We start from the raw sequence: 27,504 nt of genomic DNA on the forward strand, positions 1-27,504 counted from the left end.
AGTACTTGCCGGGGCTCAAATTAGTGGAAGGGACACTATCTGAGAGGAGAGAAAGGGCTTCGGTGGGAAGAATTGAAGCGCGCTCGCGTGTTATGAGAGTTTTGAGAAGAAACCTTGGTTGCACGACGTCAGAGATCAGTCATATTACACTTCCCCAGCCAAGTATGTATGTACATAGCTTACCAGTACTGGCCTGAGTACCTGAACCTTCTACATCCGCCCCCTTCCAAGCGCAGGTGACGGGCTCCCATAATCCACCCAAGCTCCGTCTATGCTAACGAACCGATCGATTCGCGTGGTAACATGATGCTACTCGATCGTGATCAGCCGACCAGACACCGGGTTGGCAGCGCTTTTTTCTCTCCCACTCTTCACCCCTCAACCCCCTCTCCATTTGGGTTGGGTCCCCTTGGTCAATGGGAAGAAAGCAGCCTTGGATTTGCTGTCCAATTTGGAACAGGGGTTCTGTTGTTGAGTCGACCCGATTGGTTTGTTTGTCTCATCCCGTGACGACGACGTCGAAGATCTGCAGATTCCCGCAGTAGTCGCCAATCGCGAGCTTGGTCCCATCGCTGTTGAACGCTGCCGCCGTGATGGTTGGGCCCGTCCGGGGGAACTCTCCCCTGAACTTGCCCGTCTGGACGTCCATGACGTCGAACCCTTCCTCGTTGCGGCAGGCCAGGTAGCGGCAGTCGGGCGAGATGGCGAGCGGCCACCCCTCGCCGAGCCGGACGGCGTCCAGGTTGTAGTTGTGCACCCGCCCGCTGTCGAGGAACCACAGGACCACGTCCCTACCCTAGACCGTCACCACCAGCTTGCCGTCCCCGGACACCTGCAGGAGATTCGCCGGCGCCCGGGCCCCGATCTCGATCTTCCTGAGCGTCCGGCCGGTCGTCACGCTCGTCACGCGCACGAACCCGTCCCGGCCCGCGCTCACCAGCGCCCGGCCGCCTTGCTCCGACACGGGCAGGAACGCCAGCTGCGTCACCTCGGCCTGGTGGTGCATCAGCACGCCGACCACTCTGAGGTACGTCTCCCTCGCCCGCGGGACCTGCACCACCATGACCCGGCTCGGCTCGAGCATCGACACGCCGGCCAGCAGCACCCCGTCGGGGCTCCACGCCACGGGCGCGCACACCGGCGCGTCCTGCTTGGCCAGCCGCTCCCGCCGCGCGAGGTCGTAGAACTCCAGCCGGCCCATCAGCGTCCCGTTGGAGTCGTACGGGCTCGTGCTGGGCAGGAGGAACGGACAGGCGACCACCAGGGGTTCCGGCGCGGAGGCGGAGGCGGAGGCGGAGGCGGAGGCGGAGGCGGGCTTGAGGGCGAACCCGCCGTTGAGCCGGATTCCGTGGCTGGACCCGCCGGACCCGACGGGGTCCTGCAGCCGCTGGCCCGTGGTGGCGTTCCACACGAGCAGGCCGAACACGGCCTGGCGGCTGAAGGTGCGCGAGTTGACGGCCTTGGGTGCCATGGCTATCAGGTGGCTGCCGGCGGGCGAGAAGGCCAGCTGCATGATCTCGGTCTCGAGGTAGGGCCGCAGCGCGCCCGCCTTGACAAAAACCATGGTCGTGATGTTCTCGGGCGGACCCGCCGGCTCCTCCTCTGGTGGGTCGTCCCAGCGCCTTTGCCGGGCGCTGCTGGTCGTGCTTTGCTGGTCCGTCGGCATGGCGGGGCCGGGCACCTCGAGACTCTGCTCGAGGCTCTGCTCCAGGTCCGCCGTGAAGCGCGGTGGGAGTTCGGTGGCCATGGCTGGCTGGTGCGTATCGTCGTGGTTGGGCAGTTGGCGGGCGATTACCAGGTTCACGGGTTCTGTATGTATGTACATATGTACTGTACAGTACATACATACAGTACTCTTAAGAGCCAAAACGCTGAGGTGACGCCGTTGAACTATTACCCGTCCTTCTGTGTGTGCATGCTGCGCTGGTGTCGTACAGCTTATGCCAATCGCTCACTAGTTGTCAATTGTGTAAGGAAAAGAATGCCTAGGTACGGAGTACCACATGTACGGAATTGTGTAATCCGTATTCCGTTTATAACTGGATGCTAGGCTGATCCATAAACGCGTCGCGATTGCCGGGCGGCATGATCCTTATGGCACTGCAACGCGGCGTTCAAACCTGCGCCACGGCTTTCGGCATTTCTTATGGCAGCTGGCTCAGCTGGCACAAGTGCAATTTCATTGGGAGTTTGGATGCAGCGGAGTTGGAGTTAGAACCGAATGAGAGCAGCCCGCCAAGAGAGGCTCAGGCCTGTTTTTGAGGTTGACATTTCTCCGGTTAGTCCGGCTAGCCCCCATGCCGCCGAGGAAAAGATTCAAGAGTTCGAGTAGTGGGGCCGAGATTGTATGAACTTGGTCTGCAAAGACAGAGAGGTTCGAACATAAACAAAGGAAACACATGTGCCATGTATGTAATTGTTGCTTTAGCAAGAGCAACTCGGTAGAAAAGAGCACCGAGCGGTGGTGTGGCCCCCCCCAACCCGGCATCTTCTCCGGTTTGATCCTGGACCGGAATGGAGACGATCACAGCGGAGCAGTGTTCTGTTGCGCTTCAGATAGTCGGGATGACAAACTCCACGTAACGGATTCCTGCTGAGGAGCCGATCACTTATACGCATCTCACAGGGCATATTCACAGCCTGATCTCTGAAGCGATTTCTAAGCCTGAGCATCGGTGTTGGCAGGCTACCTGCTGCTGATGTGCTGGATGGCAGTAAGCCACTTTTGTTCGTCAGACCTATGGCGGGATTGTCAGCGAGATCTGCAAGCAAATGGGAAGCAGTGCGGACAACTCACTTGTCGAACTTGAGCAGCTTCCCCAGCACGGGTACTAGCTGCGCCCGCAGCCGGTTGTCCTTCTGCTCCAAGAACTGCAGCAGGATCGTCTTCAGATACATGGTGTCCTGGTTGCCGCCGCCGCCCTGCTGCGATCCTGTCCCGCTCACGCTGCCGGACCGCGTCGAATCCATGGAACTCCGGTGGGAGCTGGCGGCAGCCGGCGACGACAGCCTGGACTGCAGCGACTTGGCCTCCTTGGCGAGCTTGTCATACCGCAGCCGGTAGTCATCCAGCGCGCGTCGCAGTTCGGCGTTCTTCTTCTCCATCTCCCGGACCTGCTGCTCCGACCCGTCCAGCGTCGCCCTCAGGTTCGACACCGTCGTGCGCATCTCGGCGACCTCCGTTTCCGCCCGGTCCTCGTCCGCCTCCAGCTCCTCCCTCCTCCGCCGCCACTCCCGCTCCCGGTGCTCCAACTCGTCCTTCTCGCTCGCCAGCGCCTTGACCTCCCTCTCCAGGTCCCGGACCCTCTGCCGCAGCTCCTCCGTCTCCCTGGCCTTGCGCCGCGCCAGCGCGCTCGACTCGTCCTCCAGCCGGTCCCGCTCCTCGATGGCCGCCTCCATCTTGGCGCGCATCTCGCGTACCTTGCCGTCGGCCCGCTCGTCCACGTCCGCCAGCAGCCGGCGCATCGTCTCGGTCTCGCGCGTGCGCTCGCCCAGCATCTTCCGCGCCTCGGCCAGCTCCTCGTCGAGGCTCTCGCACTGCGCCTGGCTTTCTTTGAGCTGAACGCTCAGCTCGGCCGTCTGGTCGCGCATGCTGCCCAGAAGGCTCTGCGCGTTGCTGTACTGGCTCGCCTTGAGCTCGAGTTCTTCGCGAAGGATGGTCTGTTCTTTCTTCAGCCGGGCTGCCTCATCCTCGAGCTCGCTGATGCGAGGGCGCAGCTTGGCTGCTTCGTCTTGGATCCGTTGGAGCTCGCGGGTCGCCTTCTCCTCGCGAGCCGAGATCTCGATCTTCTCGGCTTCGGAACGCCGGAGGTCGCGTCCTGCGATGCGCTTCTCATCTTCGAGGCGGAGCCGTGCGTTGGTTTCTTGCGTGACTTTGTCGTTGAGCGTCTTGATTTCGCCTTCGCGGTCGGACGCGAGGCGCTGCGCCCGGCTCAACTCCGCCTTGAGCTCCTTCTCCCGCTTCTCGAGGTTGCGCAGCTCGGCCGTCTTTGCCGCAAGTTCGTCACGTGTGGTTTTGAGTGCGGCCGAGTCTTGCCGCAGGCTCTTGAGTTCGGGCTGCGCCTTCTGCAGGACTTCCCGAAGTTCCGTGAGATCCTTGTACCGGGTCTGGGCCAATTGCTGCGCGGCAGCCAAGTCGGACTGCAGTGTCGCAGACTTCATCTTGAGGTTTTCAAACTCCTCCTTCAGAGACTCATGCTCGCTCTGAAGTTCCGTGTTGCCTTTGGCTGCGGATGCCGAGGTTTCAACCTCCTTCTCGAGCTCCGCGATACGCTCCTTTAGCGCTCGTTTTTCTGCTTCTAGCTCCTTGATCCTCTCCTTTGCTTCCACGTGATCCTGACCAATCGTCATCAGATTCTCTTGAAGGTTCTCAATCTCCTCTCGCAGGTCCTCTTCCGTCTTGCGCTGTTTCGATAGCCTCTCTATCCGCTGATCCTTCTCCGCCAATTCCTCTTGCAGTCGGGCCAACTCTGCCTGCAGCTCATCATATGCAGATCCTTCTACTGATGATAAAGCCGGCTGGTCTCCGGTTGACGCCTCGCTGGGAGTAGGCTCGGTGGCGGTAGTAGCTGCCGAAGCGCCACCCTTCTTCTTTTTCTTGTTCTTCTTCTTGCCGCCGCCGGCTGGGGGAGGAGCCAGAGATTCTCCTTGGATTGGCGCCGAGCTTGCGGGAGACACAGCAGGAGTCGGTGCCGACTGTGTTTGTTTGATGAGCTCCTCGATCCTGGATTCATCCTCAGCCTTGGCCTTCTTCAACGTCTCGATCTCCGATGTGAGATTCTTGATTTTCTCATCCAGGGAAGACTTGGCCTCGCCTGCCTTCTTCAACTCGATCTCCAGCTCCTTGCTCCGGTTTTCCGAGGTGGTGAGCTGAGCTTCTTTCTCTTTAACTGCCTCGGCGGCTTCGCCTTTCGTTTTCTCGACCTGCGCTTCAAGATCTCTCAGCTTGGTCTGCGCCTTATCCAGACGCTCGCTAAGAGTTGAGATCTCCGTGTTCCTGGCCTCGAGTTGTTTCTCGACGGCGGCCTTCACCGCAATGGCATCTCTAGTTTCGCTGAGCTCCCTCGTAGTGTTCTCGAGGCTCTCAACGAGGCCAGCGCTGTGTTCCTTGGCAACAGACAGTTCCTCCTTTAGATTCTTGACTTCGGCTCGGAGCTGCTCGACCTCTTCCGACTTCTTCTGAACTTCCGCTTGAAGCTGGGGAATCTCGTCGTCAAACGAGAAGAAAGTTTCCCCGCTTTCGCCTTCCGCAGGCTTCTCCCTTGGTGACTCGGCTTTCTTGTCGGTGGTCGTCTTCTCCTCCGCAGGAGCTGTGCCCTTCGTCTCTGGTGTAGGGGCCTTTTCTGGCTGGGCAAATTTCAGAGCGGTAAGTTCTTCCCTCAATCTCGCCAGCTCCTTATCCGCCTCATCTGCCTTCTTCTTGTAAGTCTCCTTCTCGCTTGTTACGCGTTTCAGCTCCTCCATGACCATGTCGCCTTTCAGGTTGATCTGGTTCAGATACTCCACGAGGGCTTCAGGATCCCTGATGGATGTGAGCGGGGTGTTTTCCTTGAGGGCCTTCTCGAATGGTTCTATGGACTTTGCTCGGCTGTGTGCGATGCGGTAGGAGCGTAAGAGTTCTAAAAAAGTCAGTCTTGGGGTCCTGGAAGGATGGGCCAGCTGGGGCAAGGGCCGTGCGAACCTGGGTATGTGTTCTCCAGCCTTTCGAGTTTTCGTAGTCGAGCCCGCACTTCTGCAGGCAACTCCGATGGCGCCGCTGTGGCGGCAGGCTGGCCCCGATCCGCGTTCTCGGCACCGGCTTTGCTTGCCACTCCATTATCGCCGGCAGAGTCGCTAGAGGCTTCGTTGACGGAAGTGCCAGCACTGGGCTTCGTTGCGCCGTTCTCGGAACCGCTAGCTTTCGCATCTTTTTCTACAGAAGATGGGGTTGATACCCGCGTAGGGCCGTTCGAGTCGTCCATATCGTCGATGACAAAAGCGGCCTCAAAGACAGCGGGATCCGGGTTGGTTCCCTCGCCATTGCCATTGCCGTTCTTGCCTGTGAGGTCTTCACTCGCTTTCTTGGCTGGCCTAGAGCGCCGGGCCGGGGATTGAGTTCCTGCGGTGCTCGAAGATCGTGACCGGCGGGTTTCTGCGCTCGGGTGTGTCGACGCAGACCTGTGCGATTCCAGACTTGCTCGTTGTCTCGCTTGTTCTTCGGCGATCGTGCGATCAATTGCGCCCTTGAGCCTCTGCCATGACCATTGTCAGTTCCGGCGGCGGGGGGTTTAGTTGTGGGAAGCTGCAGCCATCTACATACCTGGAACATGGTTGCGGTTTACCGGCGATCCAGAAACAGCTGCAAGGTCTCGTTGTCCTTTTCAACGTGTTGCGCAGATCGGTTGCTTCGATGCGCAGTGGACACCATTCCGATTCCCACTGGAGCGCACTGTCTGTAACACAACTGAGGGAGGGAGCTGCAAGCGTCCCGAGGCAGCGAGATGGCGAAACAGCCGATAATTTGGGTCAAGAAACAAGAAGACGAAGCGTTACTTTAATTTCCTGTTCAGAACAGCTTCGCCATCCCTGCTGGGTCCTTGGGAGCTTATGATGTGGATTTGCGCTGCCGCTTAACCGTACGAATTCACATTCAGCGCCCGCCCAGATGTCCTGCTCTGGGCTGCATGGGACCCCTGTCGCTGAACGTGTGCTGAAACTGCCGCCGGCAGCAACCATGTGGAGAAAACTAGCGCCCCGGTTGCAAATACATAATCCGTATATACGGATTATTTTACTGTACACGAGTTATGACTACACAGTAGTACGTAGTACGTTAGTACCTTGGTGCAAAATATGATTATCGGATAACTCTATACCTGAGCAGCCTACGTCTGATTTCGACATATGAGAGGATGCCGATGCCTATTAGCCTCGTGTCACAAACATGCGCGTGTCTTCGAGAGCTACCGCTGACACTTGGATGGGCTATTGTCTGATTTTCATGTGACTTAAAAGCAGCAGACTGGAAGTCATGCGCTGCTGCTGGACTAAGAACTCCCTGTTTCTGCATATCGTTATAAGCATGCCAATGAGGTCACCGTGCACAAGCTTTTGAGCTTCCCTGTCATCTTTGGCTCGGGTGTGTTGTCACCTCCGTGACTGGGGGAGGCGAGCTGCAGCATCCGCCATTCACCGCAGAAACAACCGTGATCGGTTGTCTCTGGCGAGCCAAATACACCTTCCTTTAAATATCTTCCCCCTAATTCTTCCCCTCCGTCTTTCTCATTGCTTCTTTCGCACGACCGACTTTCGGTTCCAGCAAAGATGGTTTCATTCTGGCCATGGGGGGTACGTAGTCTTTCCCACCGGACTCGGGCGGCGGTGAGAGGCCGCAGTCGCGAAACACTAGGACTAACGAAAGCTCCTGCTATAGAAGGATGATTCCTCTCCGGCTTCCTTTGAGAAAGCCCTTTCCGCTCTTGCTGCCAAGATCACGACCACCCAAACGCAGCTCGACCAGACTCGGGCGAAATCCAGACGGGTCAGGGTTCTAAGCACGCTATATCTGGGGTTTGCATACTTGGTTTATGGAATTGTCTTGATTCTGGTGGTGGGATGGAAGAATATGGGACCTTGGGAATGGACAGGCATGGCGGGAGGCCCGATCGTCATCACGGCAGTCCGCACCACCACCACCGCCCTCTTCGAATACCGCATTGAGCAACTCAACGCGCGGCTCAAAGAGTACCAAGCAGAGCGAGCCAAGACTATCCAGAAGCTGAAGGATGCAACCAAGTACGATTCGACCCTTGAATTGCTGGAGAAATACGGCGGGGTCGAGAACAAGCAGAAGAAGGAGGGAAAGGCGACCGAGGAAAGCGGCGACGCGGGTCAAAAAGAGGGAAGAGGCAAGGCGAAACACCAAGGATTGCCGCAACGTACAAACATGCCACCACCGCCCACTGCGAACATCCAGCGACCAGCTGTACCCGGCCCCAGCACGCCCCAGCCCAGGCCACACAGCCGGCTAGGCGCACCGTCCCAGCCGGAACTAGCCCAGCTCGACATGGACACATCAGCCGAGTTTGCACCGAATGCGTTTGACGGAAGGCCCCCACCCGCGTTGATGCAATATCCGCCAGCGACCGTGGCTCCTCCGGCCGAGTCGCACTGGTACGACCGCATCCTCGATACTTTGCTGGGCGAGGACGAGACAGCAGCCAAAAATCGAATTGTCTTGATCTGCTCGAACTGCCGCCTCGTTAACGGGCAAGCGCCACCCGGGACCAAGTCATTGTCTGAGCTGGGGATGTGGAAGTGCATGGCTTGCGGCGCTCCGAACGGGGAGATGGACGAGGGCAAGCGAATTGTGCGGGAGGTGTTAGGAGCACGCGCCGCAGAGGTCAAGGCTGAGTCAGCAGACGATGATGCGAGTAGAAGCTCAAGCGACCTTGTTGAGGTGGAGAAGGATACGCTCGAAGCCAAACCAGAGAAGAGTTCGGGCGCCGAAGGACCAAGGAAACGGAAAGGACAAGGGGCTCAATAATCGCACCCGTTCGTTGTTCACTCACTCGTTTTCTTTCTTTCTTTGTCTGTTTGTTGTCTGTATGTCTTTGGGACCACAAGAAACACTTTTGCTTTGCCACGAATCATTGGCCTTATACCCGTTGAACAGGCTGCCTTGTTTCACAATCAGATCATATTGTTCATCTATTTACCCTGTCCACAGCTATACGATGGAAACTCAAAGGTATCACAAGTGTCATACCAGCGGTCTGGAAAGTATAAAAAAGAACTTCGCTTTCGATTGTGAATATTTCGGCACAGTCAGGTCAGTTGCCCGGCACGTTGACGCACTTCACAGACACACAGAGACAATGGCGTACGACCGATACAACCCATACGGGTCATCTCCGTACGATGCCACCGATGGTTATGGTGCCACCGATGATTATGGTGCCACCGATGGTTATGGTGCCCCCTTTAGGACCGAGGACCGAGAATACGGCCAGGAACATCGTGGGAGACATTGGGATTCATATCATCAATCTTCCCGGCCTCGCGACAGCCACCGCAACCGTGACCGTGACCACAGGAACCGTGACCACAGGGACCGTGACCACAGGGACCGTGACCACAGGGACCGTGACCACAGGGACCGTGACCACAGGCGCCGTGAGCGAAGCCGGCCCCCTGAAACAGGCCGCACGCGCCCAGCACCTCGGCAGGAGCGTGATCCTCTCTACGGTGATCCTTTCACGAGAGATGGGGGACGCGATCGTGCCGGCGGCGCTGCCCGAGCGGGCGTGCCCATGGACGACGAGTCCTACCGCAGCCTCCGTACCCGCGTGAGATCGAGGATGCAAAACGGCTCGGGCTTTTCCCCCGGGCGGTTCGAGAAGCTGTTTGCCGAGGTCATGAACGACATGGGATATGCGTCCTTGAATGACGGCCCGACCACGCCTCGTAGAGCAGGAGGAGGCGGGGAAGCAAGGACGGATTATGACAGCTACATCCCTCCTGGATCTGGGTATGCGCCCGGCGCTCGCAGTGCTGGGGTTTACCCCGACGGCAGGCGGCAGCGGCCGACCGCGCCGAGGCAGCAGTTCCAGTATGAGTATGTGGGAACGACGGGCCCGGATGGCGAGATCATTGATGGGTACGAGAAATGAGTCCCGGTAGAGCCTTGTCGTCTCGCAGATAAGCGCAGGCCATGACGGTGAGTGGTTTGTTTTGATTCTTGCGATCGAAGTTGTTTTCATGCTTCGGGCTGCAAACGCCCTGGTTGGGCCGCAGGTGAGCAAGACAAATCATATTAGTTCAACAATTTCGTAAATAGCAACAAGATCTTATTCGTTAGTTTTGTTACACCTTCTGTGGATTCTTGTGTTGGGTTGCCCGTAACCCAATTGCTAATTAAAGTGCCGCGTTACGAAAAGCACCGTGTCGGTCCACGTCGTCGACGAAATGCGCTCCGGGGCGCCGCCTGAAGCGTCGAAGCCAGTTTTGAGGTGGCCATCTGGCATGGCGCGCGATTAGTCGGGCCTGATGCGACCTCGGTGATGGCATCTCCAGAGCAAATCGTTTCCGTCTCCTCATACTGACCTATTCCGTATTGGAAGGAGCTCCTTTGCCCGAGCTGCCTGTTTCCGCTCACCACGTGGTTGTTCACCAAAACACTGCGAAGATGGAGAGCCAGGCAAGCACTTCACACTTCCACACAACCTGCAAATCGGGTCGCTCTAGATTCGCTCCTTCCATTAGCAGCCAAGAAGCTGTTTGCCCTACCCACAGAAGCCACGAAAGCCACCTTGAAACCGGCCACGAAAGCTCTGATTATTCAATCTGCCTTAGCCGACTCGGTGCAGCCCACACAGGCAAGGCCACAAATGTGCTTCTCTCTTATTTGGCCGATTTCCCACCCTACCCTTTTTCCGTGAATCTTCGTGCCTTGCTACCCAAGTTTCCTCTCATGGCTAAACACAATGCCTGTTCCAGTATATTTTACCATTCTCTTCTTCCCCTCGTGGGAGTTTCCTTCTCTTCTCTCCCAGGTTTTCTCTGCCAGGTGAACTGCCCTCCATGACCTTGTTCGATCTTCTTTTCATTACCTTCTTCCCAATGTTTGAGACTCTCTTTCACATCCCTCAAGGCGTCGCAGCTGTGCTGCAAGAGAAACTCAGGCAACATGGACCCCCGCGACGACCCAAGCACTACCACCACTACCACCGACTACGATTCAGGTGATAGTGTAAGCGTGGACTACGTCTATGAGGGGGAGAGGTGCCCGGGAGAAAGGAGGACAAAAGGGGCGAGCCCCAAGAGGAAGAGATCTCCCAGACCGAGACCCCGTGGAGCTGCAAGATGCACTTGCGGAGCCGGTCAGAGTCGGGTGCATGACGATGACGAGATTACTGACTTTGAAGAAACCTCGGGTACCGAGGAGGAACGGAAACACCAAAAACTCGCAGCGAAACCTAAATCATCTGGGTCTGCGACTGCTCCGGGATGCCACTCCAAAGAGCGCCATAGGGTTGACAAGCCGAAGGCAACTGGGGGCAGGAACCGGCGCGAGCCGTCTCCCTACATCGAAGACTATCCTGACGAACCTGCACGACCGGCAATTCTTTTGAGGGAACACAAGATTATGAGGAGGTCGTCGACCTCCGAGACGAAGCGTGTGAGGCCCTCCAAAGATGGATCGTCATCATCTGGCTCCCGCGGTAGGTCCCCGTCAGAGGAACCTCCGCCGCCGAGGCCATCTCGCCGGTTCTCTAAAGAGTCTCCTCCACGCCCACGACATCACAAGCGGCACACCGATGTACACAGAACGCATCAAAGTGAGTTTATTCGATCCGAACATGCCATGCTGGAGATGCGGAGCTGACGTCAATTGGTAGGCAAATCGTCTGGCTCGGAAGCGCTCGACGACTTCCAATCCGACTCTGGTGGGCCTGACCCAGCTACGCGCCACCCACGACGTGAGTGCCCGGAACCAGCGACCATGGTTTCTCGCAGTTCGGCAGGGAGTGGAAGTCGACAACCGAAATACTCCTCGTCCTGGCCACTGCCAGCCGGGGCCCACCTCCGTCAGAGGCGTCTCGGACGTCATGACCATGCTTACGACAGTGGAGAGGAGAGCGAGGAGGAGCGGTATCACGACGAGAGTAACTGTGAAGAGCACCACCGTCCAAGAGGCACCCGGGCGCCGTCGTTTCGAAAGAGGAATTCCGATCGGGAGCGGGTCCAAGACCGACAGTCATCACCGCCAGCAAGGCATGAACGCGCACGCACGAGACCGTCTCCTCCTCGGCACCACCCAAGAACCGTTGTTAGTCATGCTAGCATGACAACGACGGACAATGGCTGCCGTTCTGTTGCCACATCATTGTGCGAAGTGTGGCGTGGCGATACTGACGACTGGGAATCACCCTACACCTCGGCTAGCGAGGGTGATCATGAGGCGGGTATCGAAGAGCCCATCAGACTCCTGCGGATGGAAGACCAGCCTCCGCGTAGCTCCTCCCCACGTCTGCTCCCGCCGCAAGGTGATCGAGGAGAATTCGAATTCCAGGCGCTGAATCGCCCTTTTCCTTCGAACCCCTACCAGTCATATAACCCTTCAACAACACACACGGAGGAACGTTGCGCCGGTGCCATCCTTGCGCCCTGCCGCAGCCCTGCATGGGTTTACCGGTCCGCCAACAGGATCCTTCTCCATGATGATGAAGAGCAGCCCCTGGCCTTGACCATGGAGCCAGATGTGATGACGGATGACGAGGGCAACACTCACGACCTGCGCCCTCAATCTCGAGCATCTCGCTGGCCGAGACCTGGGCCTCTACGAGGCTGGACACAGCCCCTCCCGCCGCGGTCCCGCACCGCCTTGCCGGTCTTCTCAGCAAGGGAAGCACGAGAGTTCCTGTCGCCGAAGCCGACGAGAGCGGAGCGGTTTGACTTCGGCGCATGGGGTTGTGACCGTGCCTCGAGGAGCTCACTGGCTCCAGGATTGCTGTAGACCAGTGTGAGTCGCCCCTCAGGGGGGAGGGGTGGGGTTGCCTGGTCCAGCGCTTGGAGCCTCATGGGGAATGGTTTCCGAGGCGTTCGGTAGAGAAAAAAGAAGCTGTGGTGGCTCACGCTGCCTGATGTGGCGTTTGGGAGTTGGGGCGTTTTCTTTGCGAGATTGTGTTCTGAATTTTTGGTTTTCCCCCCTCTGCATCATCCGGAGTTTGGAGTCTCAAGGATGATACGGAAATAGATTGGGCATCACACACGCACACACACACACCGCACCCTTAATTATTGGAGAGATTCATTATTTTTTGGTTTCTGGATCGATTCTAATAATCGGGGCCATAAGAGACTGGATTGGGCATGGTATGACTTGGATAGAGAAAACCAGATTTTGCATGGGAAGGCGTTTAGGGAGGCAGATTGCGTCAGGGTTGGCTCTTAGACTGGTTGGGTTTCCGGGTAATATGGGAAAGTTCCTCTCCAAAAGTGGTTTGCCTACAAACCACATCCACGCTCGTTACAGCTATTTCCTTGCGTATCTTAGATCTTCTTTTCTCATCATTGCAATTAGAACTACCATAGGTATAGCTGGGTTCTGCTAAAGATACCTAATACTTGAACTCTTCCTAGAAGTCACACTGCTTTACGCTATTCTCAGTCACGTTAAGATAGCACATGAACCATGTGTGCTTTATGCGTACCTTATTCTAGATCCCCGGACTAGAATAGCTCTGCAAGGAGCGGCAGAAGACATTCAATATCGTGGTTTGTTCCCCATGCTTTCTTTGACCACGTCCCATTGCATCTGCGGAGAATGCACATTCAGTTGTACCGAACCGCGAGCGCCTGACCGTGGGAGTGTGACAACACAGGTTTTGATATGCCCTGAGCAGAACCCGGTCAATTCATTCAAGAAAGGGGGCTCCACGAAAGCTGGAAGCTACTACGGAATACAAGGACGCTCTTGAAACAAAGCCAACAGCGGTTTATTGAACTTGGGAATCCCATGCTGGGGTCACAAGCTGTGCACAGCAGAGATGGCGCTCGCAGCTTGGTACACCTAACGCATGAGCCTACATAGTATATAAAATGTACTTGTGCGGCATGGTTGTTACCCTCCTGGCACGCCGTGGCCCTTCATCAGCTTGCCTCAACTCGTTGAGAATCTTAGCTTTGCAATCGCAGAACAAGTCCCTAATTAACATGGCCAACTTCCTGAGCCCCTGGGAACGCCGCAATGGCGTTCGCGTCCTGCTCACCAGCGACGCACTGCAACGCGTGGTTGGCACAGAATCGGGTGTGTCGACTTCATCAACCCCTGCGAGCCGGCCCGACTACAGCAGTTCCCGTCCTCATAGCAGCAGTCCAACTGCGGCCGCCCTCGGCTCCCCATCTACCTACAGGGGCTCAGCTTACGACGTGGCTTCCTCCCGGCCCGGCTCGCCCTCGCCGTGCGAACACCGCACCACTTCAGACTACCCCTCGACCTCCTCCCCTGTCCCTGCCCCCTCCGGCTTCCAAGACAACCCAACGCAAGCCCTGTCCGCGGACCGCTGGACATCCACGACGCCAACTCACGAAGGCCACCTCGACCTGCCGACGTCAGCACACCGCACGCCTACCCAACCAACCCCCCCTCCCCGGAGCCCTTCCCCGTGGTGGTCTTCCCTGCCGGTCTACCTCCACCCGTACGTAAGCAGCGACACTGACCAACCAGATACTAGCACTATTAGCGCTGTTGACAGCGCCACTAATAGCACCGCTGCTGCCCGCGACCGCTCGCCCGTCCTCGGACCGTCGCACACGCCTCCGGACCAGACAGCGTTTGATTCTGCCTACGACTCGTTCGTCTACTGGGATGATGAAGGCGCTGGCACGAACTACGGCGGGTCTACGCCTCTAGACCAGACAGCGTTTGCTTCTACTTACGACTCGTTCGTCTATTACGATAATGAAGGCGGCGGTATAAACTACAGCGGGTCCACGCCTCTAGACCAGACAGCGTCTGCTTCCGCCTACGACTCGTTCGTCTATTACGATAATGAAGGCGCCGGCACGAACTGCGGCGGGTCCACGCCTCCGGACCAGACCGTGTTGGCTTCCGCCTACGACTCGTTTGTCTATTGGGATGATGAAGGCGCCGGCACGAACTACGGCGGGTCCACGCTGACGACGGAGTACAGGTCCGGGCCACGGGGCGGTGATAATAGTGTTGGTGGTGGTGGTGGTGGTGGTGGTAGCCACGGCGGCGGGGGCGGGGGGCAGAGGAGGGAGAAGGACCAGCGCTGGACGCAGCAGCAGCAGCAGTAGCAGCAGGAGCGGGAGGAGGAGGAGGAAGAGGAGGAGGATGGATTCGGATCTCGGGACCGGGCGTGATTCCGGGTGGGAGTCGGGGTCGGAAGGCCGGGGGACCGAAGCTGGGTTTTTTTGATCCCTCTCGCCTTCGTCTCGATATGTTTGTTCCTCTTGTGTTTCGTCAAGAAACATGAGAGTGGCGAACAGAATAACATGAACAAGATTGGAAAAAAAAAGAAGAAAAAAAAAGAGAGAGAGAGAGAGAGAGAGAGGGAAGCCTAATCCCCACTGGTTGGGGAAGTCAGGGCATTAGTTAGTCACATCGCGTACGTCAATGCATTCTGTTTAGGGCGGGAAGTTTATTTTTTGCCCTGGATTAATTACCTACTAGAGCAGGTGACTCGTATGTTAATTAATACTCCATTTGTTTCTTCTCTTGCCAAGGATACTGTTTCGGGCTCCTCGCCTTTGGCTTTCCAGGTGTCGGAAGCTATGGAGCTTCCAAACGTATTAGCCACGCGTTTGCCACAGCTGTATGAGGCTGTTCAACGCATTAGCCAGTCCCTTTGTCTATAAATACCACTCTTTTTGTCTCCTTTATAGATAGCTTTAACAAGGCACTCTTTCCTTCGTATAGCCACCTACTACAGATACTGCTTTCAACGCTCCCGGAAGCTTATCACTACGTTCGGCAGTTATAAGCCCGGCGCCTTGACTGCTCCTCTGCCGACGTATCTTCAATATTAGTAGTAGCTTCTTCTATTACGAACTCTCTTACCCTGCTTTAATACGCTTTTAACGACGTATCTGTCTATTATATCCGAGATCCTAGTTGAGACTTCTATATACCTTATAGGGCCTAGTTCCTAGAACTTATAGTATATTAAACTATAGTTATAGGCTAAATTTATCGGTATATAGGGATTTGTTAACCTTGATAGTGACTATAAGCTAGATCTGGAAGTTCTATAATGCCTAACCTATAAGTAAGCTAGAGATAACCTTATCCTAGCTTCCTAGGAGTAATTCTAAGAAGGATTATTACCCTCGATATTTATAGACTTAATACCTTTTAATATAGCCATTATAGCCGAATTTGTATAACTATAAGACTCCTTTTATAAAGATATCGTATATACTATAGATATTAGTAAGTAGATAGGATAGCTATAATACTAGCTAGTGTATATTATAGATCTTAAACTTTATAAAGCTATAAAAGCATATAGGAAGAAGGATATTAACCTTATTAGGGGGATTATCTAGGCACTTTGCTCTATATTTATACTATCCATTATAACGCTTTATATAATAGTTACTATATAATATATAGCTAGTCTTAATATAGCTAAGCGTTTAGGAGTCAATCTATAGTGCTAGATTTATAACTTTAATATCGCCTTTTAGTAAGCTATCTAATATAATATCCTAAAAGTGTAGGGTATATAAGGACTTTATGCCTTTCTTAATACTATTGCTATATATATTCTACTAACCTAGGTAGTAAATAAGAGGATAGAAATCGAGCTTACTAATAGTATAGAATAGCTACTTCTAGAGCTTAATACCTTTATTACAATAGCCGAGATCCTAATTAATAATAATATATAATCTAGAGTCTCTCGGAAGTATAGAATCTTCTTAATAACTTATATACTAATACTTCCTATAGCTTAAATGTCACGATTTGGCTGCATAAGGCAACCCGGCAAGGCGCACAGAACCAATCAGGAACCACAAGACCTAAGGACCAATCAGGAAGTGATCGCAGTGATCGCACTTCGACCAAGACAAGCACTTGGGTAACGATCGCAGGATCGTAGCAGCGATCGCACGATCAAGACTCAAGGGGGAAGGACAAGGAAATTGTATATAGTTACTCGTTCTGGTGAACTCTAGGAGTTCACCAGTAATAGCAATTACAACTTACAGTACCCTAACATTATAAGGAGACAACTGAAGTGTTGTTGTAAACCCTTTGGCTTTACCGAATCCCTTAGACGACCTGCTTGCTAGCTCCGCTCAATCTACCTTCGTCTAAACCCTTTTAGAAGAAGTCTAAGTTAGGTTCGTCATACGTTGCTATTACTCCCTTTGTTCTATTATAGTTCAGAACGGAGGTGACTTCGACCTTGATACCGATATAGCTACTGACGTTATGGCCGAATAACTGCTTGCCTAGCTTGGTCAACTCTAGCAGCAGATCTAGGAGTTAGACCAGAGAGATAAGGCTACTTAAGCTCGAATCAAGGAACTCGAGAACAGCGAAAAGTACTCGTAGAAATTAATTAACAAGGCTTATACCAAAATCGAGACGCTCGAGACCGTCAAAGCGAGCCGTATCAAGATCGAACTACCTAGTAAATATGGAGGAACTAAGGAGGATCTCGTAGGATTCCTGACAAACCTCTAATCCTACTTCCGGCTTAATAATGACAAGTTTCCGGACGAAAAAGCTAAAGTCCTTTACGTAGCTACGAGACTAGAAGGCAAGGCACTTAGATGGTTCAAGCCTATATAGAACGACTACCTCACTAAGGAAGACGAAGACGACCGAGATATATTTATATAGGCAGTCTTCTAATCTTACGATCGTTTCGAAGAAGAGCTTTAGAAGGTTTTTAGTGATAAAGATAAGAAAATCTATATATAAGAAAGACTTGCTAATCTCCGACAGACCAAGTTAGTAGCCTCCTATACTATATAGTTTAGATAGGATATGTTTAAGTCTTAGCTTAACGACGAGGCGTTAATGCAATTGTTCTATAACGGCCTAAAGGAAAAGGTTAAAGACGAGCTATATAAGTACGATTAACCTGAGACTTTAGACAAATATATCGTACAGGCTATCAGAATCGATGATCGGCTCTATATACAAGAGTAGCAGAAATAAGGTCAAACGAATAGAACTATAGTCAAAGCCAATAACAAGAAAAAGCGAACGTACGTCAGTACTTTATATAGGATGTACCCTAGAGCTATAGATATAGATATAGCGTAGAAGCAGGACCGGAAGAAGATGACCAAAGATAAGTCTAATGTTACCTACTATAACTACGGAAAGAAAGGGCACTATAAGCGAGAATGTCGAAGCCTAAAGAAAGAGTAAAAGCCAGTCCCTAGAAAAGAAATCGCAGATATCGACAAAACCACCAAGAATGTTACCGAAGTAGTAGCCACGAGCTACAAAGACAGGGGCAGTGACACGGACAGTTTTGGACACGACGGCAACGGTGAAGACGAACAAGTACCGTATTCCGAACTGGTCACTGTGAACCTAGAGACGGGTCTTGCTAAATGGGACACGACCGGAGAGTACGTACCGCTAATTTCGATTCTCCTAGCCTTAGGGCAGTGGGGTTTTACAATTATACAGAGGCGGGATAGATCGTAGACGACTAATACCTAAGGAACCGAAAGACCCGGACCTAATGTTCTATTCCTATAGGAACAAATTAAAGAGTACTGTAACAAAGTTTTCTAGCTTAATACGGAACTACGTAAACGAGATAAACATTTGACTTAACTTGCCTAATAGAGCGATAAGATAAGGGACAAGACGAGGGAACTCCAATGTATCGTAGAAACCATTAAAGGAGAACAGCTTATAGTATATAATAGACCTGATAGCTATACCAAGTGCTTTAACGATTAGCAACTTAGTAACGACGTACAGAACCTAGAATATCAGTTTATGCGCGCGAACCGCGGAAAAGACAAGCATACGTAGGAAAGCTACTAGAAGAAACACCCCTACCTTAGCATTAGAGTACCTACGGTCTACGTACAGTGGGAAGGATTTAGGAGAGAATTCTGATACCTCCCAGGCAACGCCACGCGATTATACCCTTGACATGAGGCATATACGCAAGTGCCCTAGTTCTAATGTATAGTATACAAATGCTAATACCACTTCCGCGACAAATTCGAGAATAACTACTAGCCGACCTAATAAGAAAATGAGGACAGAAGCTTACGCCCGGTAGAATAGGTCTATAATACAGGAAATAGAGCGGCCGAATTGCTCTAGAAGATTAAAGACCGGAGTCTAGAAAGCATTACGATAGTTCTAAAACGAGCCTAGCCTAGGTACTGCGGAATAGGACGAAATATATAGGACTTATACTAGAGCAACGATTGCCTCTACCACGCAGACGAAAAGAAGTTGCGAATTCGGGAGCTTCAGATGAAGCTATAGTACGCACGACGGAAAGTAGAACGGACCCAATGGTAGGAAGCCGTAAGCACTCAATGGCTTATAGAAATGAGCACGATAGATAAAGCCGCTATCAGCCGAACGACTAAAGAGGTTAGCACTGACCTAGGAAACGGGTCAGGGCCCTTCGAGGGGCCCGAAAACCATTAACGCCTGCATAGCGGCGAGTGGTAGCGTAGTACAGGAGGAACTGCCGTAAGAGACCACTATATCGAGACCTCCCGGCGGAAACATAGGAAGTCGCTGCGATCTTTGGACAACGACGGCAGGACAAGCGACTATAGATAATAGCATAATGGAAACAGCACGAAATGCTTGTACTAGTAGATAATAGAGTAGAGATAAACCTGATTTCGCCAATGCTTATAAATTAGCTATAGATACCCTAGAGAATAAAGCAGAAGTATGGCATAGTCAAAGGACTATTTCTAACGTAATAGGTACGTAGGGAGACTAAACCGATTGATATCACTATAGCAGGGAAGACTATAGTAGTCGTATTTAATATTATAGATATAGGCGACGACAAAGATATAATATTAGGGTTACCATAGTATAAAGATTACGACCCGGACATTAGCTAGAAGAATGGTAGCTACCTACGACCCTAAATAGAGTTGTATTCGACTAGCAAGATAGGAAGCGTATAAGGATTGCGAGAGGACAATGCTTAAGGGAAGGCATATCCTATAGATCTACCGTAAGAGACAGATAGTAGTAGACAGACTACTACAGACTCTAGAAGAAGCAGCAAAACGACAATAACGATGTAATAAGAGGAACGAGCTAAACCGTCGATAGCTATTCTCTCTATTAACAAATGTGGAGCATTGTAATTAGAGCAGTAAGTCGAGATAGGAGAAATCGCTAGCATCGCTATAGACGGAACCAAGTTCGTATACTATTAGAAAACTGAGAGACAAGACAAGACTAGGGAAGTACCGAAGGAATACGAAGGACACCTAGCATTCGAACCGAAACATCTAGAAGGATTACTAGAATATAGCCTATAGGATTACGAGATTAAGCTTAAGGAAGGAGCATGACTAAAGTTCTTCAAGATTTACTATACGAGCTAGATATAGAATAAAGAACTTAAGCAATATTTGGAGGAGAACCTTTGAAGAGGATATATTTGCCTGTCGATATCGCTAATAGGCTACCTAATCCTGTTTATACCTAAGAAAGATGGAAAGCTACGATTATACATCGACTATTGGTAACTTAACGAACAGACCATGAAAAACCGATACCTGTTACCGCTAATCTTACGGCTCCGAGATCAGTTAGCAGGAGCCTAATATTTTACGTGTCTTGACTTGCCATTGGCCTACAACCATATACAGATCAAAGAAGGCGATAAGTGGAAAACGGCCTTTAGGACACCCTATAGCCACTATAAGTACCTCGTTATGCCATTCGGACTTACAAACGCGCCGGCAACGTTCTAAGCCCTGATTGATCAAGCTATCCGACCCTTTCTCGACAAATTTACGGTATATTATCTTAACAACATACTTATCTTCTCTAAGACGATAGACGAACACTGGAAGTACGTAAGAGCAATGCTAGACGCGCTATACGCGTATAAGCTATTAGTTAACAAGGAAAAGAGCAAATTCCATGTTAGGAAAACGGTGTTTTTAGGGTACGAAATATCCTTAGGACAAATTCGGATAGAACCTTCAAAGGTTAAAGCTATCAAGAATTGGCTACGACTAACGACAATCACGGAAGTACGAAGCTTCATTAGATTTGCAAACTTCTACCAGATATTTATTAGGAACTTTAGAGCGATCGCACAACCTTTACACAAACTTACCAAGAAGAACGCTGAATTCTAATAGGAAGAGTAATACGAGTAAGCATTTACGTAGATCCGTGACGCCATTACTAAAGATCTAGTACTAGTGCTACCAAACCCTAAGAAGCCATTTAAGGTGGAAACGGACGCTTTAGACTACGCTATCGGAGGATAATTAGGATAACGAGACGAATAAGGGAAGCTACATCTTATAGCCTTCTTTTTAAAGAAGCTTAATAGACTATGTCTTAATTATCTAATCTACGACAAGGAACTACTTGCGATTGTCGAAGCTTTTAAGGAATAGCGACTATACCTTAGTAGTACGATTAAACTAGTATAAGTATATACGGATTATAAGAACCTACGATACTTTATAATGACGAAGGAGCTTAACGGATAACAAATACGATAGGTAGAATTCCTTGTGGAATTTAACTTTGAGATCTGCTATAAGAAGGGTAAAGAAAACGCACGAGCAGATATCTTAAGCCAACGAACGGGTTATACGGAAGAATAGACAGAAATAACACCACCGTTATTCAAGGAACGGACAGACGGAACGCTATATTACGAAACGCAGATACCCGTAGAAGATAATCTACTTGACTTATTCCTAGAATGTTACGTAATCCTTTGAGAAGAAAGGATTAACGAGACATAGTATCAAGCAGCACCCGGACCAGTGGTACCTAACGGAGTGGAAGAAAAAGATGGGAAACTCTAGTACCAAGGCAAAGCGTATATCCACAACAAAGATCAATAGCTATAAATGATTCGAGAGCTCTACGAATCGAAACTCGGAGGATACAAAGGAGTCACGAAAACTGTCGTATAAGTCAAGAAACACTACGACTTTCTATAGTTAACGGCACGAGTTAAAGAAGTCGTACGAAACTGCGACATCTGTAACCAAAGCAAAACGGCACGACACAAGCCGTATGGGTTACTTCAGCCACTGCCAACACCTGACAAACCATAGAGCTCGGTCACGATAGACTTCATCACGAAGCTGCTAGAATCTAAAGACATAGCCACAGGAGTAATCTATAATAGTATTCTTACTATAGTAGATTGCCTGACTAAATGGGTATACTTCTTCCCCTATAAGGAATCCTAGATAGCTAAATAGCTGGTAGACGTAATCTATCGGCAAGTTACATCAGTGCATGCTTGGCCGTAAGAATGGATTACCGACAGAGACACCAAATTCGTATCGAAGTTCTAGCAAGCGTTAATGTGACGATTAGGCGTTAATAGCAAGCTATTAACGGCATATCACCTATAGACCGACAGACAAACGGAGTAACTAAACCAAGTCATCGAATAGTATCTCCGTTCTTACGTTAACTATTAGCAAAACGACTAGGTCATGTTGTTGCCAACAGTATAACTCGCTTATAATATAACGCTAACGGAAACGACTAAGGTTATACTATTCTTCGCGAACTACGGATATAAAGTAGACCTTAGACAAGGACTAGAGATCACAGTGCCAAGAGCAGCAATCAAAGCAAAACAAATATACACACTATATAAAAAGCTTAAGAAAGAACTCGAGTTCGTCAAAACAAGGATAAAGAACTACTACGACAAATATAGGCTCAAGGGACCTTGCCTAGAGAGGGGAGACAAAGTTTACCTAATCTCACGACACCTACGAACCAAACGACCAAGCGAGAAGCTAGACTTCAAAAAATTAGGACTATTTGTTATCAAAGAGCAAATCTCGATATCTAACTATCGACTATCGTTACCGTCATCTATACAACTACAGACGGACGTTTTTCATATTTTACTCTTGGAACTAGCGCTAAAGGACACCAAGATTGCTATAAACATCGAAGTAGAGGACAAAGAGGAAGAATAGGACGTCGAAGAAATTCTAGATTTACGTATCGTTAATAGAGAACTGTAATATCTGGTCAAATAGCTTGATTTTAGACTAGAAGACAACTTATAGGAACCTGTCAAGAACCTAAATTGCCCTAAGAAACTTTAGTAGTTCTACCAGAGGAACCCTAATCGACCGAAAGCGACGAACCAGAGACCAACCCGAAATCGGCTAGCAAGGACGGATCTAAAGGAACTTTAGGATACATGGTATCCTAAAGCTGTCCGAAATCGGCGGACAGGCAAGATAGGGTCGAAGAGGACGCAGTAACCCCAGAAGCCTCCGCTACCGCCGCCGCTATAGCCTCCTTACGCTCTACTCGCTCCAACTCCTCCACACTGTCAATACCCCGAGCAATAGCCCTTATCATCTTCTCAAACCACATGCGTTTTTGTTTCCGAAGACGAAGGACTCGCTCCTTAGCAGCTATAAGTTTATCCTCAAGTTTCTAATGCTAAGCCGCGATAGACCGAAGCTAAGCAGGGGAGACGCTAAGAACGTCACAATTCGAGCGTTTGTTGCGGACGCATTCTGCGCATCAAGAAGAATCGGCTTTCGAGACCTCGCATGAACTGAGGCCTTTAGACTCACACGGCGAGCAAGGACGCATCATTAAAAGGCTATCCGAAGAAAGAATCGCCACAAGAAGGTGATTAGCACGAAGAGTCGATGTAGCAGGTTTAGATTTCAACTTCTTTCTCACACGATCAGCTATCTTGACAACATCATAGGAAGGCAAAGGAGGGAAGAAACTAGGAAACGCAATTACGTATAGACAGGGGATGTTAGCGCTATTTGAAACGGACCGGAGTCTTTCAAGGACGAAAGACCTAAAGGAGGGGCATCGTGTCACGATTTGGCTATATAAGGCGACCCGGCAAGGCGTATAGAACCAATCAGGAACCACAAGACCTAAGGACTAATCAGGAAGTGATCGTAGTGATCGCACTTCGACCAAGACGAGCACTTGGGTAACGATTACAGGATCGTAGCAGCGATCGCATGATCAAGACTCAAGGGGGAAGGACAAGGAAATTGTATATAGTCACTCGTTCTGGTGAACTCTGGGAGTTCACTAGTGATAGCAATTACAACTCACAGTACCCTAACATTGTAAGGAGATAACTGAAGTGTTGTTGTGAACCCTTTGGCTTTACCGAATCCCTTAGACGACCTGCTTACTGGCTCTGCTTAATCTACCTTCGTCTGAACCCTTTTAGAAGAAGTCTGAGTTGGGTTTGTCACATTAAAAGAGCGGTAAGGAAAGAGGTAGAGACTTATATGCTTAGTAGTATAATATAAGATATCCTTATAAGTATCTAAGATATCTATAGGATCTAGTAGATTATTATATGCTTAAGTAAGCTATCTATAGTAACGAGTAATGCTTATACCTTTCTAATAAGGAGTATAAGAGGATTTGCTAAGAGCTTGACAAGCCAAAGTAGGCTAGACTAAAAAATCAACTTATTACTAAGTAAGGGAAGCTATCCTATTTTAGGTAATTAAGGGCAGGATACCTTAGTTCCCTTAATATATTAATTATTAGCCCTTAACTACTTAGCAAGCTTTCGACTTACTATAGGGCATTTAGTATAGTCGCTCTATAACGCTATCCTCTCTCGGAAAGCACTCTACTAGACTTATATAGCGCGACCTACTTGGTTAATAATAAGAAGTTCCTTTTGCCTAGGACGTTCGTTAAGGTAGAAGATCCTAAGTTTGTTAAAATAGGTATAATAACCTTTCCTATTAGTAAGAGGGGTACTTAGGTAATTAAGAACGTTCTAGATAGACTATATAAACCGCGTACTAAGAGCCTAACGCTTAAGAATATCACTATTATTAAAGGTTTCTATATTAATATTATCTTAAAAGCTCTATTACTTAAGGTAGGCGCTTAGTACTATAGCTTAGATTGCTTACTATGTTTTGGAACGCTAGAAAATAACGTCATCCTTTACAAGTTAGAACGTAAGTATAATCTTACCTTCCTCGAATATAAGCTACTTTCCTATTACTCGAGCTTCCTAGACTACGTCTTAATTAGTAAAGCAGGTATTATAAATATTTATATATTCTTATAGAATATGTTTGCTATATATAGTAGAAGGTCCTAGATATAAGCGTTACCTACTATAAAAGAGGATACCGAGGATCTTTGGCACTTAAGAGCTAGCTACCCTGGACTAGAAGCGTTAAAAGCGCTTATTAATAACGCTAGAAACGTCTATATCAAGGGGACGGTATATATTAAGTATGAGAGCTATATTTATACTTATATAAGCAAGGTTATCTCCAGGAAAATACCACCTAAGCAGAAGTTGGTATACCTATTCTAGCAAGTAGCCTAGGATCTGTTCGACTATCCTAAAGCGATTAATAGATCACGATAGTTACTTATAATTATTGACAAGTATAGTAAGAAGCTCTTCCCTTTCCTCTTAATGACAAAGTCGTTAGACTAGATTATAGGAGTTATCTAGAACTTCGAGAGCTAGGTAAGACACTAATATAGGCTTACTATTCAAGATTAAGTAGGATAACGATACTATAACGATCAGTTTAGCAAGGTACGTACCGATATACTACTAGACTTAGGCTATGGAAAGTAGTATTAATCTTAAACTCTTACCTTTATATACCTACGAGCCTAATAGACTAGTAGAGTAAGTAAGGCAGGAGCTAATCTTATACTTAATCAAGATGCTTAATAGTGCGAATCTACCTATAAAGCTCTAGTTAGAAAGCGTATAAGTGGTAGCGTACTTATACGTAATAAGCCTAAGCTATACTTACTCGTTTAGAACTCCTAACGAAGTGCTCTATAGCTAGTTTAAATAGTATTTTCGCTAGTATAAACCTAGCTTAATAATTATATTAACTAGCAACTTATACCTAGACTAGAGTAGCATCTTTATATATAGATACTAGGTATATATCCTCTATAAGAATAGGAAAGCTAAGCAGCATATAAAGGACTTTAAAGTGCTATTATATAGGCTAATAGGATATCTTATAGGATATCGTATATCTAATATCTATCGTATTTAGATACCTAAGCTCGATAGGGTCATTATGACTTATAATGTTTACTTCGATAAGAAAACTTTCTACCATCTAGGTAAAGAGTAGCTAATAGAGTTATCGCTAGTAGTAGCAAGCTAGGAAGTTAATTAATTTGATCTTAGCAAAGATTCTTAAGATATAGATTTTCTCTAGGAAGCGTTACAATAGACCTGATAACTAGTAGAGGACTCTATTATAGTAGCTTAGCTACATCTATTATAAGAGAGTCTAATAATAGACTAACCTCTTTAACAGGGTCAAGACTTAGGGGTAAAGGAGCTCTCTAATATATAGCCTATAAGTAAGTAATTAGTTCTAGAGACTCTTATAATAAAGATATAAGTAATAGACAAACTTACTAAATGGATAGAGAGCTTTAAAGGACTCTTGACCCCTAAATATATATCTAAGCCCTTAGTAACTTGCCCTACACCGGCTAGTAAAGGGGATATCTACTAGGAAGTAGGAAGGTTTAAATTAGGGCCTTCCTAGTCATTAGCTAGCTAACTAGATACTAGGGAAAGCAGGGGAGCTATCGAATCTGACGGAGGAATACCTTCTATAGAAGAATCTAACGTACGCGACAAGTAGACGGAAGAGCTAGAAGCTAGGGACGGTACTACCGATATATCGTACCTAGCTAGGCTAGAGGAGTAAAGCGTTAAGTGAAGTCTAGATTAGCTAACGTATCCTCTAGAAGGTAGAAGCGAAGGAAAAGCTATTTAGTAACCTCCTATAAGGAAAGGCAGAGGTAGGAGGAAGGCTTATAAGCCTAAGGACCCTATCTAGTCAAGTAAACGGCTATAAAATAAAGAGAAGGTTAATTATTACTACTCCTTTATTTATGTAACTAAGGAACTTTAGCGATAATTCTATAAGACTTACCTACCTAATTAATAGGAAGCTTATCTAGAGGACTAAAGTATAGGAACAATATATATAGTATTTGCTACCACTATATAATGGAAAGATACTATATACCTTAGAGCAGTCTCGAATAAGCTACGTTAGTATATTAATGATCTTACTTACGTTCCTACTAACTAGCGAGACCTATATAACTACCTATTAGGATAGTAGTTTAAAGATACGGCTCGTAAGGAGATACGTAACTTAGAGAGCAGAAGAATATAGAAGATCGTACTATACGAGTAGGCAAAACCGCGACCTATCCTATTGAAATAGGTCTTTACGTATAAGTTTGACAAGGATGGTTTCTTAGAGAAGTGTAAGGTAAAGATCTATATATAAGGAGATCTATAAGATATTAGCTTGGTAGAAAGTACGTATATAGCTACTCTAGTAGCGTAGTCATTCTATATAATAATAGCGATCGCTATATACTTTGACTTGGAAGTCAAGTAGTTTAATATAGCGTAAGCGTTCCTTAATGCCGAACGACCGGAAGACGATCCTATCGTCTATAAATTACTAGAAGGATTTAAGTAGCTAGGGAAATACGTAAACTTACAAAGAGCTCTATATGGCTTAAGAGACTTGCTACTCTTATAATATAAGGAGTTCTATAAAATGCTATTAGATCTAGGTATAGAACTATCGGGCAAAGAGAAATGCCTCTTCCTAAGCTACGATAAACGAGTTATCCTAATCTTCTATATCGATATCTTCTTGGTCTTCTTCTATAAAAGTAACGCTATAATAGCCGAGCATATAATAGAAGGAATTAAAGCTCGATATAATATCTATAAGTAGGGCGATATCGGTTAGTTCCTT

General features: G+C 49.1%; 5 protein-coding genes across 5 annotated transcripts; 4 read left to right on the forward strand and 1 right to left on the reverse strand.

Moving 5' to 3' along the window:
• Positions 1 to 651: 651 nt before the first annotated feature.
• Positions 652 to 2,043, reverse strand: MYCTH_2310960 (uncharacterized protein). The gene has a single exon (XM_003666292.1). It carries the CDS (start codon positions 1,745 to 1,747, stop codon positions 797 to 799), a length of 951 nt encoding a protein of 316 aa, XP_003666340.1. The 5' UTR covers positions 1,748 to 2,043; the 3' UTR covers positions 652 to 796.
• Positions 2,044 to 7,302: 5,259 nt separating this feature from the next.
• Positions 7,303 to 8,625, forward strand: MYCTH_2096678 (uncharacterized protein; the record flags this gene model as incomplete). The annotated part of the gene is made up of 2 exons (XM_003666293.1): positions 7,303 to 7,326; positions 7,412 to 8,625. The coding sequence occupies 2 exons, from the start codon at positions 7,303 to 7,305 to the stop codon at positions 8,522 to 8,524; spliced, it is 1,137 nt and encodes a 378-aa protein (XP_003666341.1). The 3' UTR covers positions 8,525 to 8,625.
• A 230-nt stretch (positions 8,626 to 8,855) lies between these two features.
• MYCTH_2130243 (uncharacterized protein) lies at positions 8,856 to 10,017 on the forward strand (the record flags this gene model as incomplete). Its single annotated transcript, XM_003666294.1, has 2 exons — positions 8,856 to 9,637; positions 9,918 to 10,017. 2 exons carry the CDS (start codon positions 8,856 to 8,858, stop codon positions 10,015 to 10,017), a joined length of 882 nt encoding a protein of 293 aa, XP_003666342.1.
• Positions 10,018 to 10,372: 355 nt separating this feature from the next.
• Positions 10,373 to 12,677, forward strand: MYCTH_2310964 (uncharacterized protein). Its single transcript, XM_003666295.1, has 2 exons — positions 10,373 to 11,318; positions 11,379 to 12,677. The coding sequence occupies exons 1-2, from the start codon at positions 10,667 to 10,669 to the stop codon at positions 12,494 to 12,496; spliced, it is 1,770 nt and encodes a 589-aa protein (XP_003666343.1). The 5' UTR covers positions 10,373 to 10,666; the 3' UTR covers positions 12,497 to 12,677.
• Positions 12,678 to 13,695: 1,018 nt separating this feature from the next.
• On the forward strand, positions 13,696 to 14,802 carry MYCTH_90513 (uncharacterized protein; the record flags this gene model as incomplete). The annotated part of the gene is made up of 1 exon (XM_003666296.1): positions 13,696 to 14,802. The coding sequence occupies one exon, from the start codon at positions 13,696 to 13,698 to the stop codon at positions 14,800 to 14,802; it is 1,107 nt and encodes a 368-aa protein (XP_003666344.1).
• Positions 14,803 to 27,504: the final 12,702 nt, after the last annotated feature.

The sequence above is a fragment of the Thermothelomyces thermophilus genome, chromosome 6 (genome assembly GCF_000226095.1).
Source record: "Thermothelomyces thermophilus ATCC 42464 chromosome 6, complete sequence".
NCBI classification, from domain to species: domain Eukaryota; kingdom Fungi; phylum Ascomycota; class Sordariomycetes; order Sordariales; family Chaetomiaceae; genus Thermothelomyces; species Thermothelomyces thermophilus.

What these genes read in the sequence shown, in the direction of transcription:
- MYCTH_2310960 (XM_003666292.1), bottom strand. Translation starts at nt 1,747, where the DNA reads ATGGCCACCGAACTCCCACCGCGCTTCACGGCGGACCTGGAGCAGAGC.
- MYCTH_2310964 (XM_003666295.1), top strand. Translation starts at nt 10,667, where the DNA reads ATGGACCCCCGCGACGACCCAAGCACTACCACCACTACCACCGACTAC. An exon ending in TGTACACAGAACGCATCAAA is followed by an intron (nt 11,319 to 11,378) that starts GTGAGTTTATTC and finishes GTCAATTGGTAG; the next exon opens with GCAAATCGTCTGGCTCGGAA.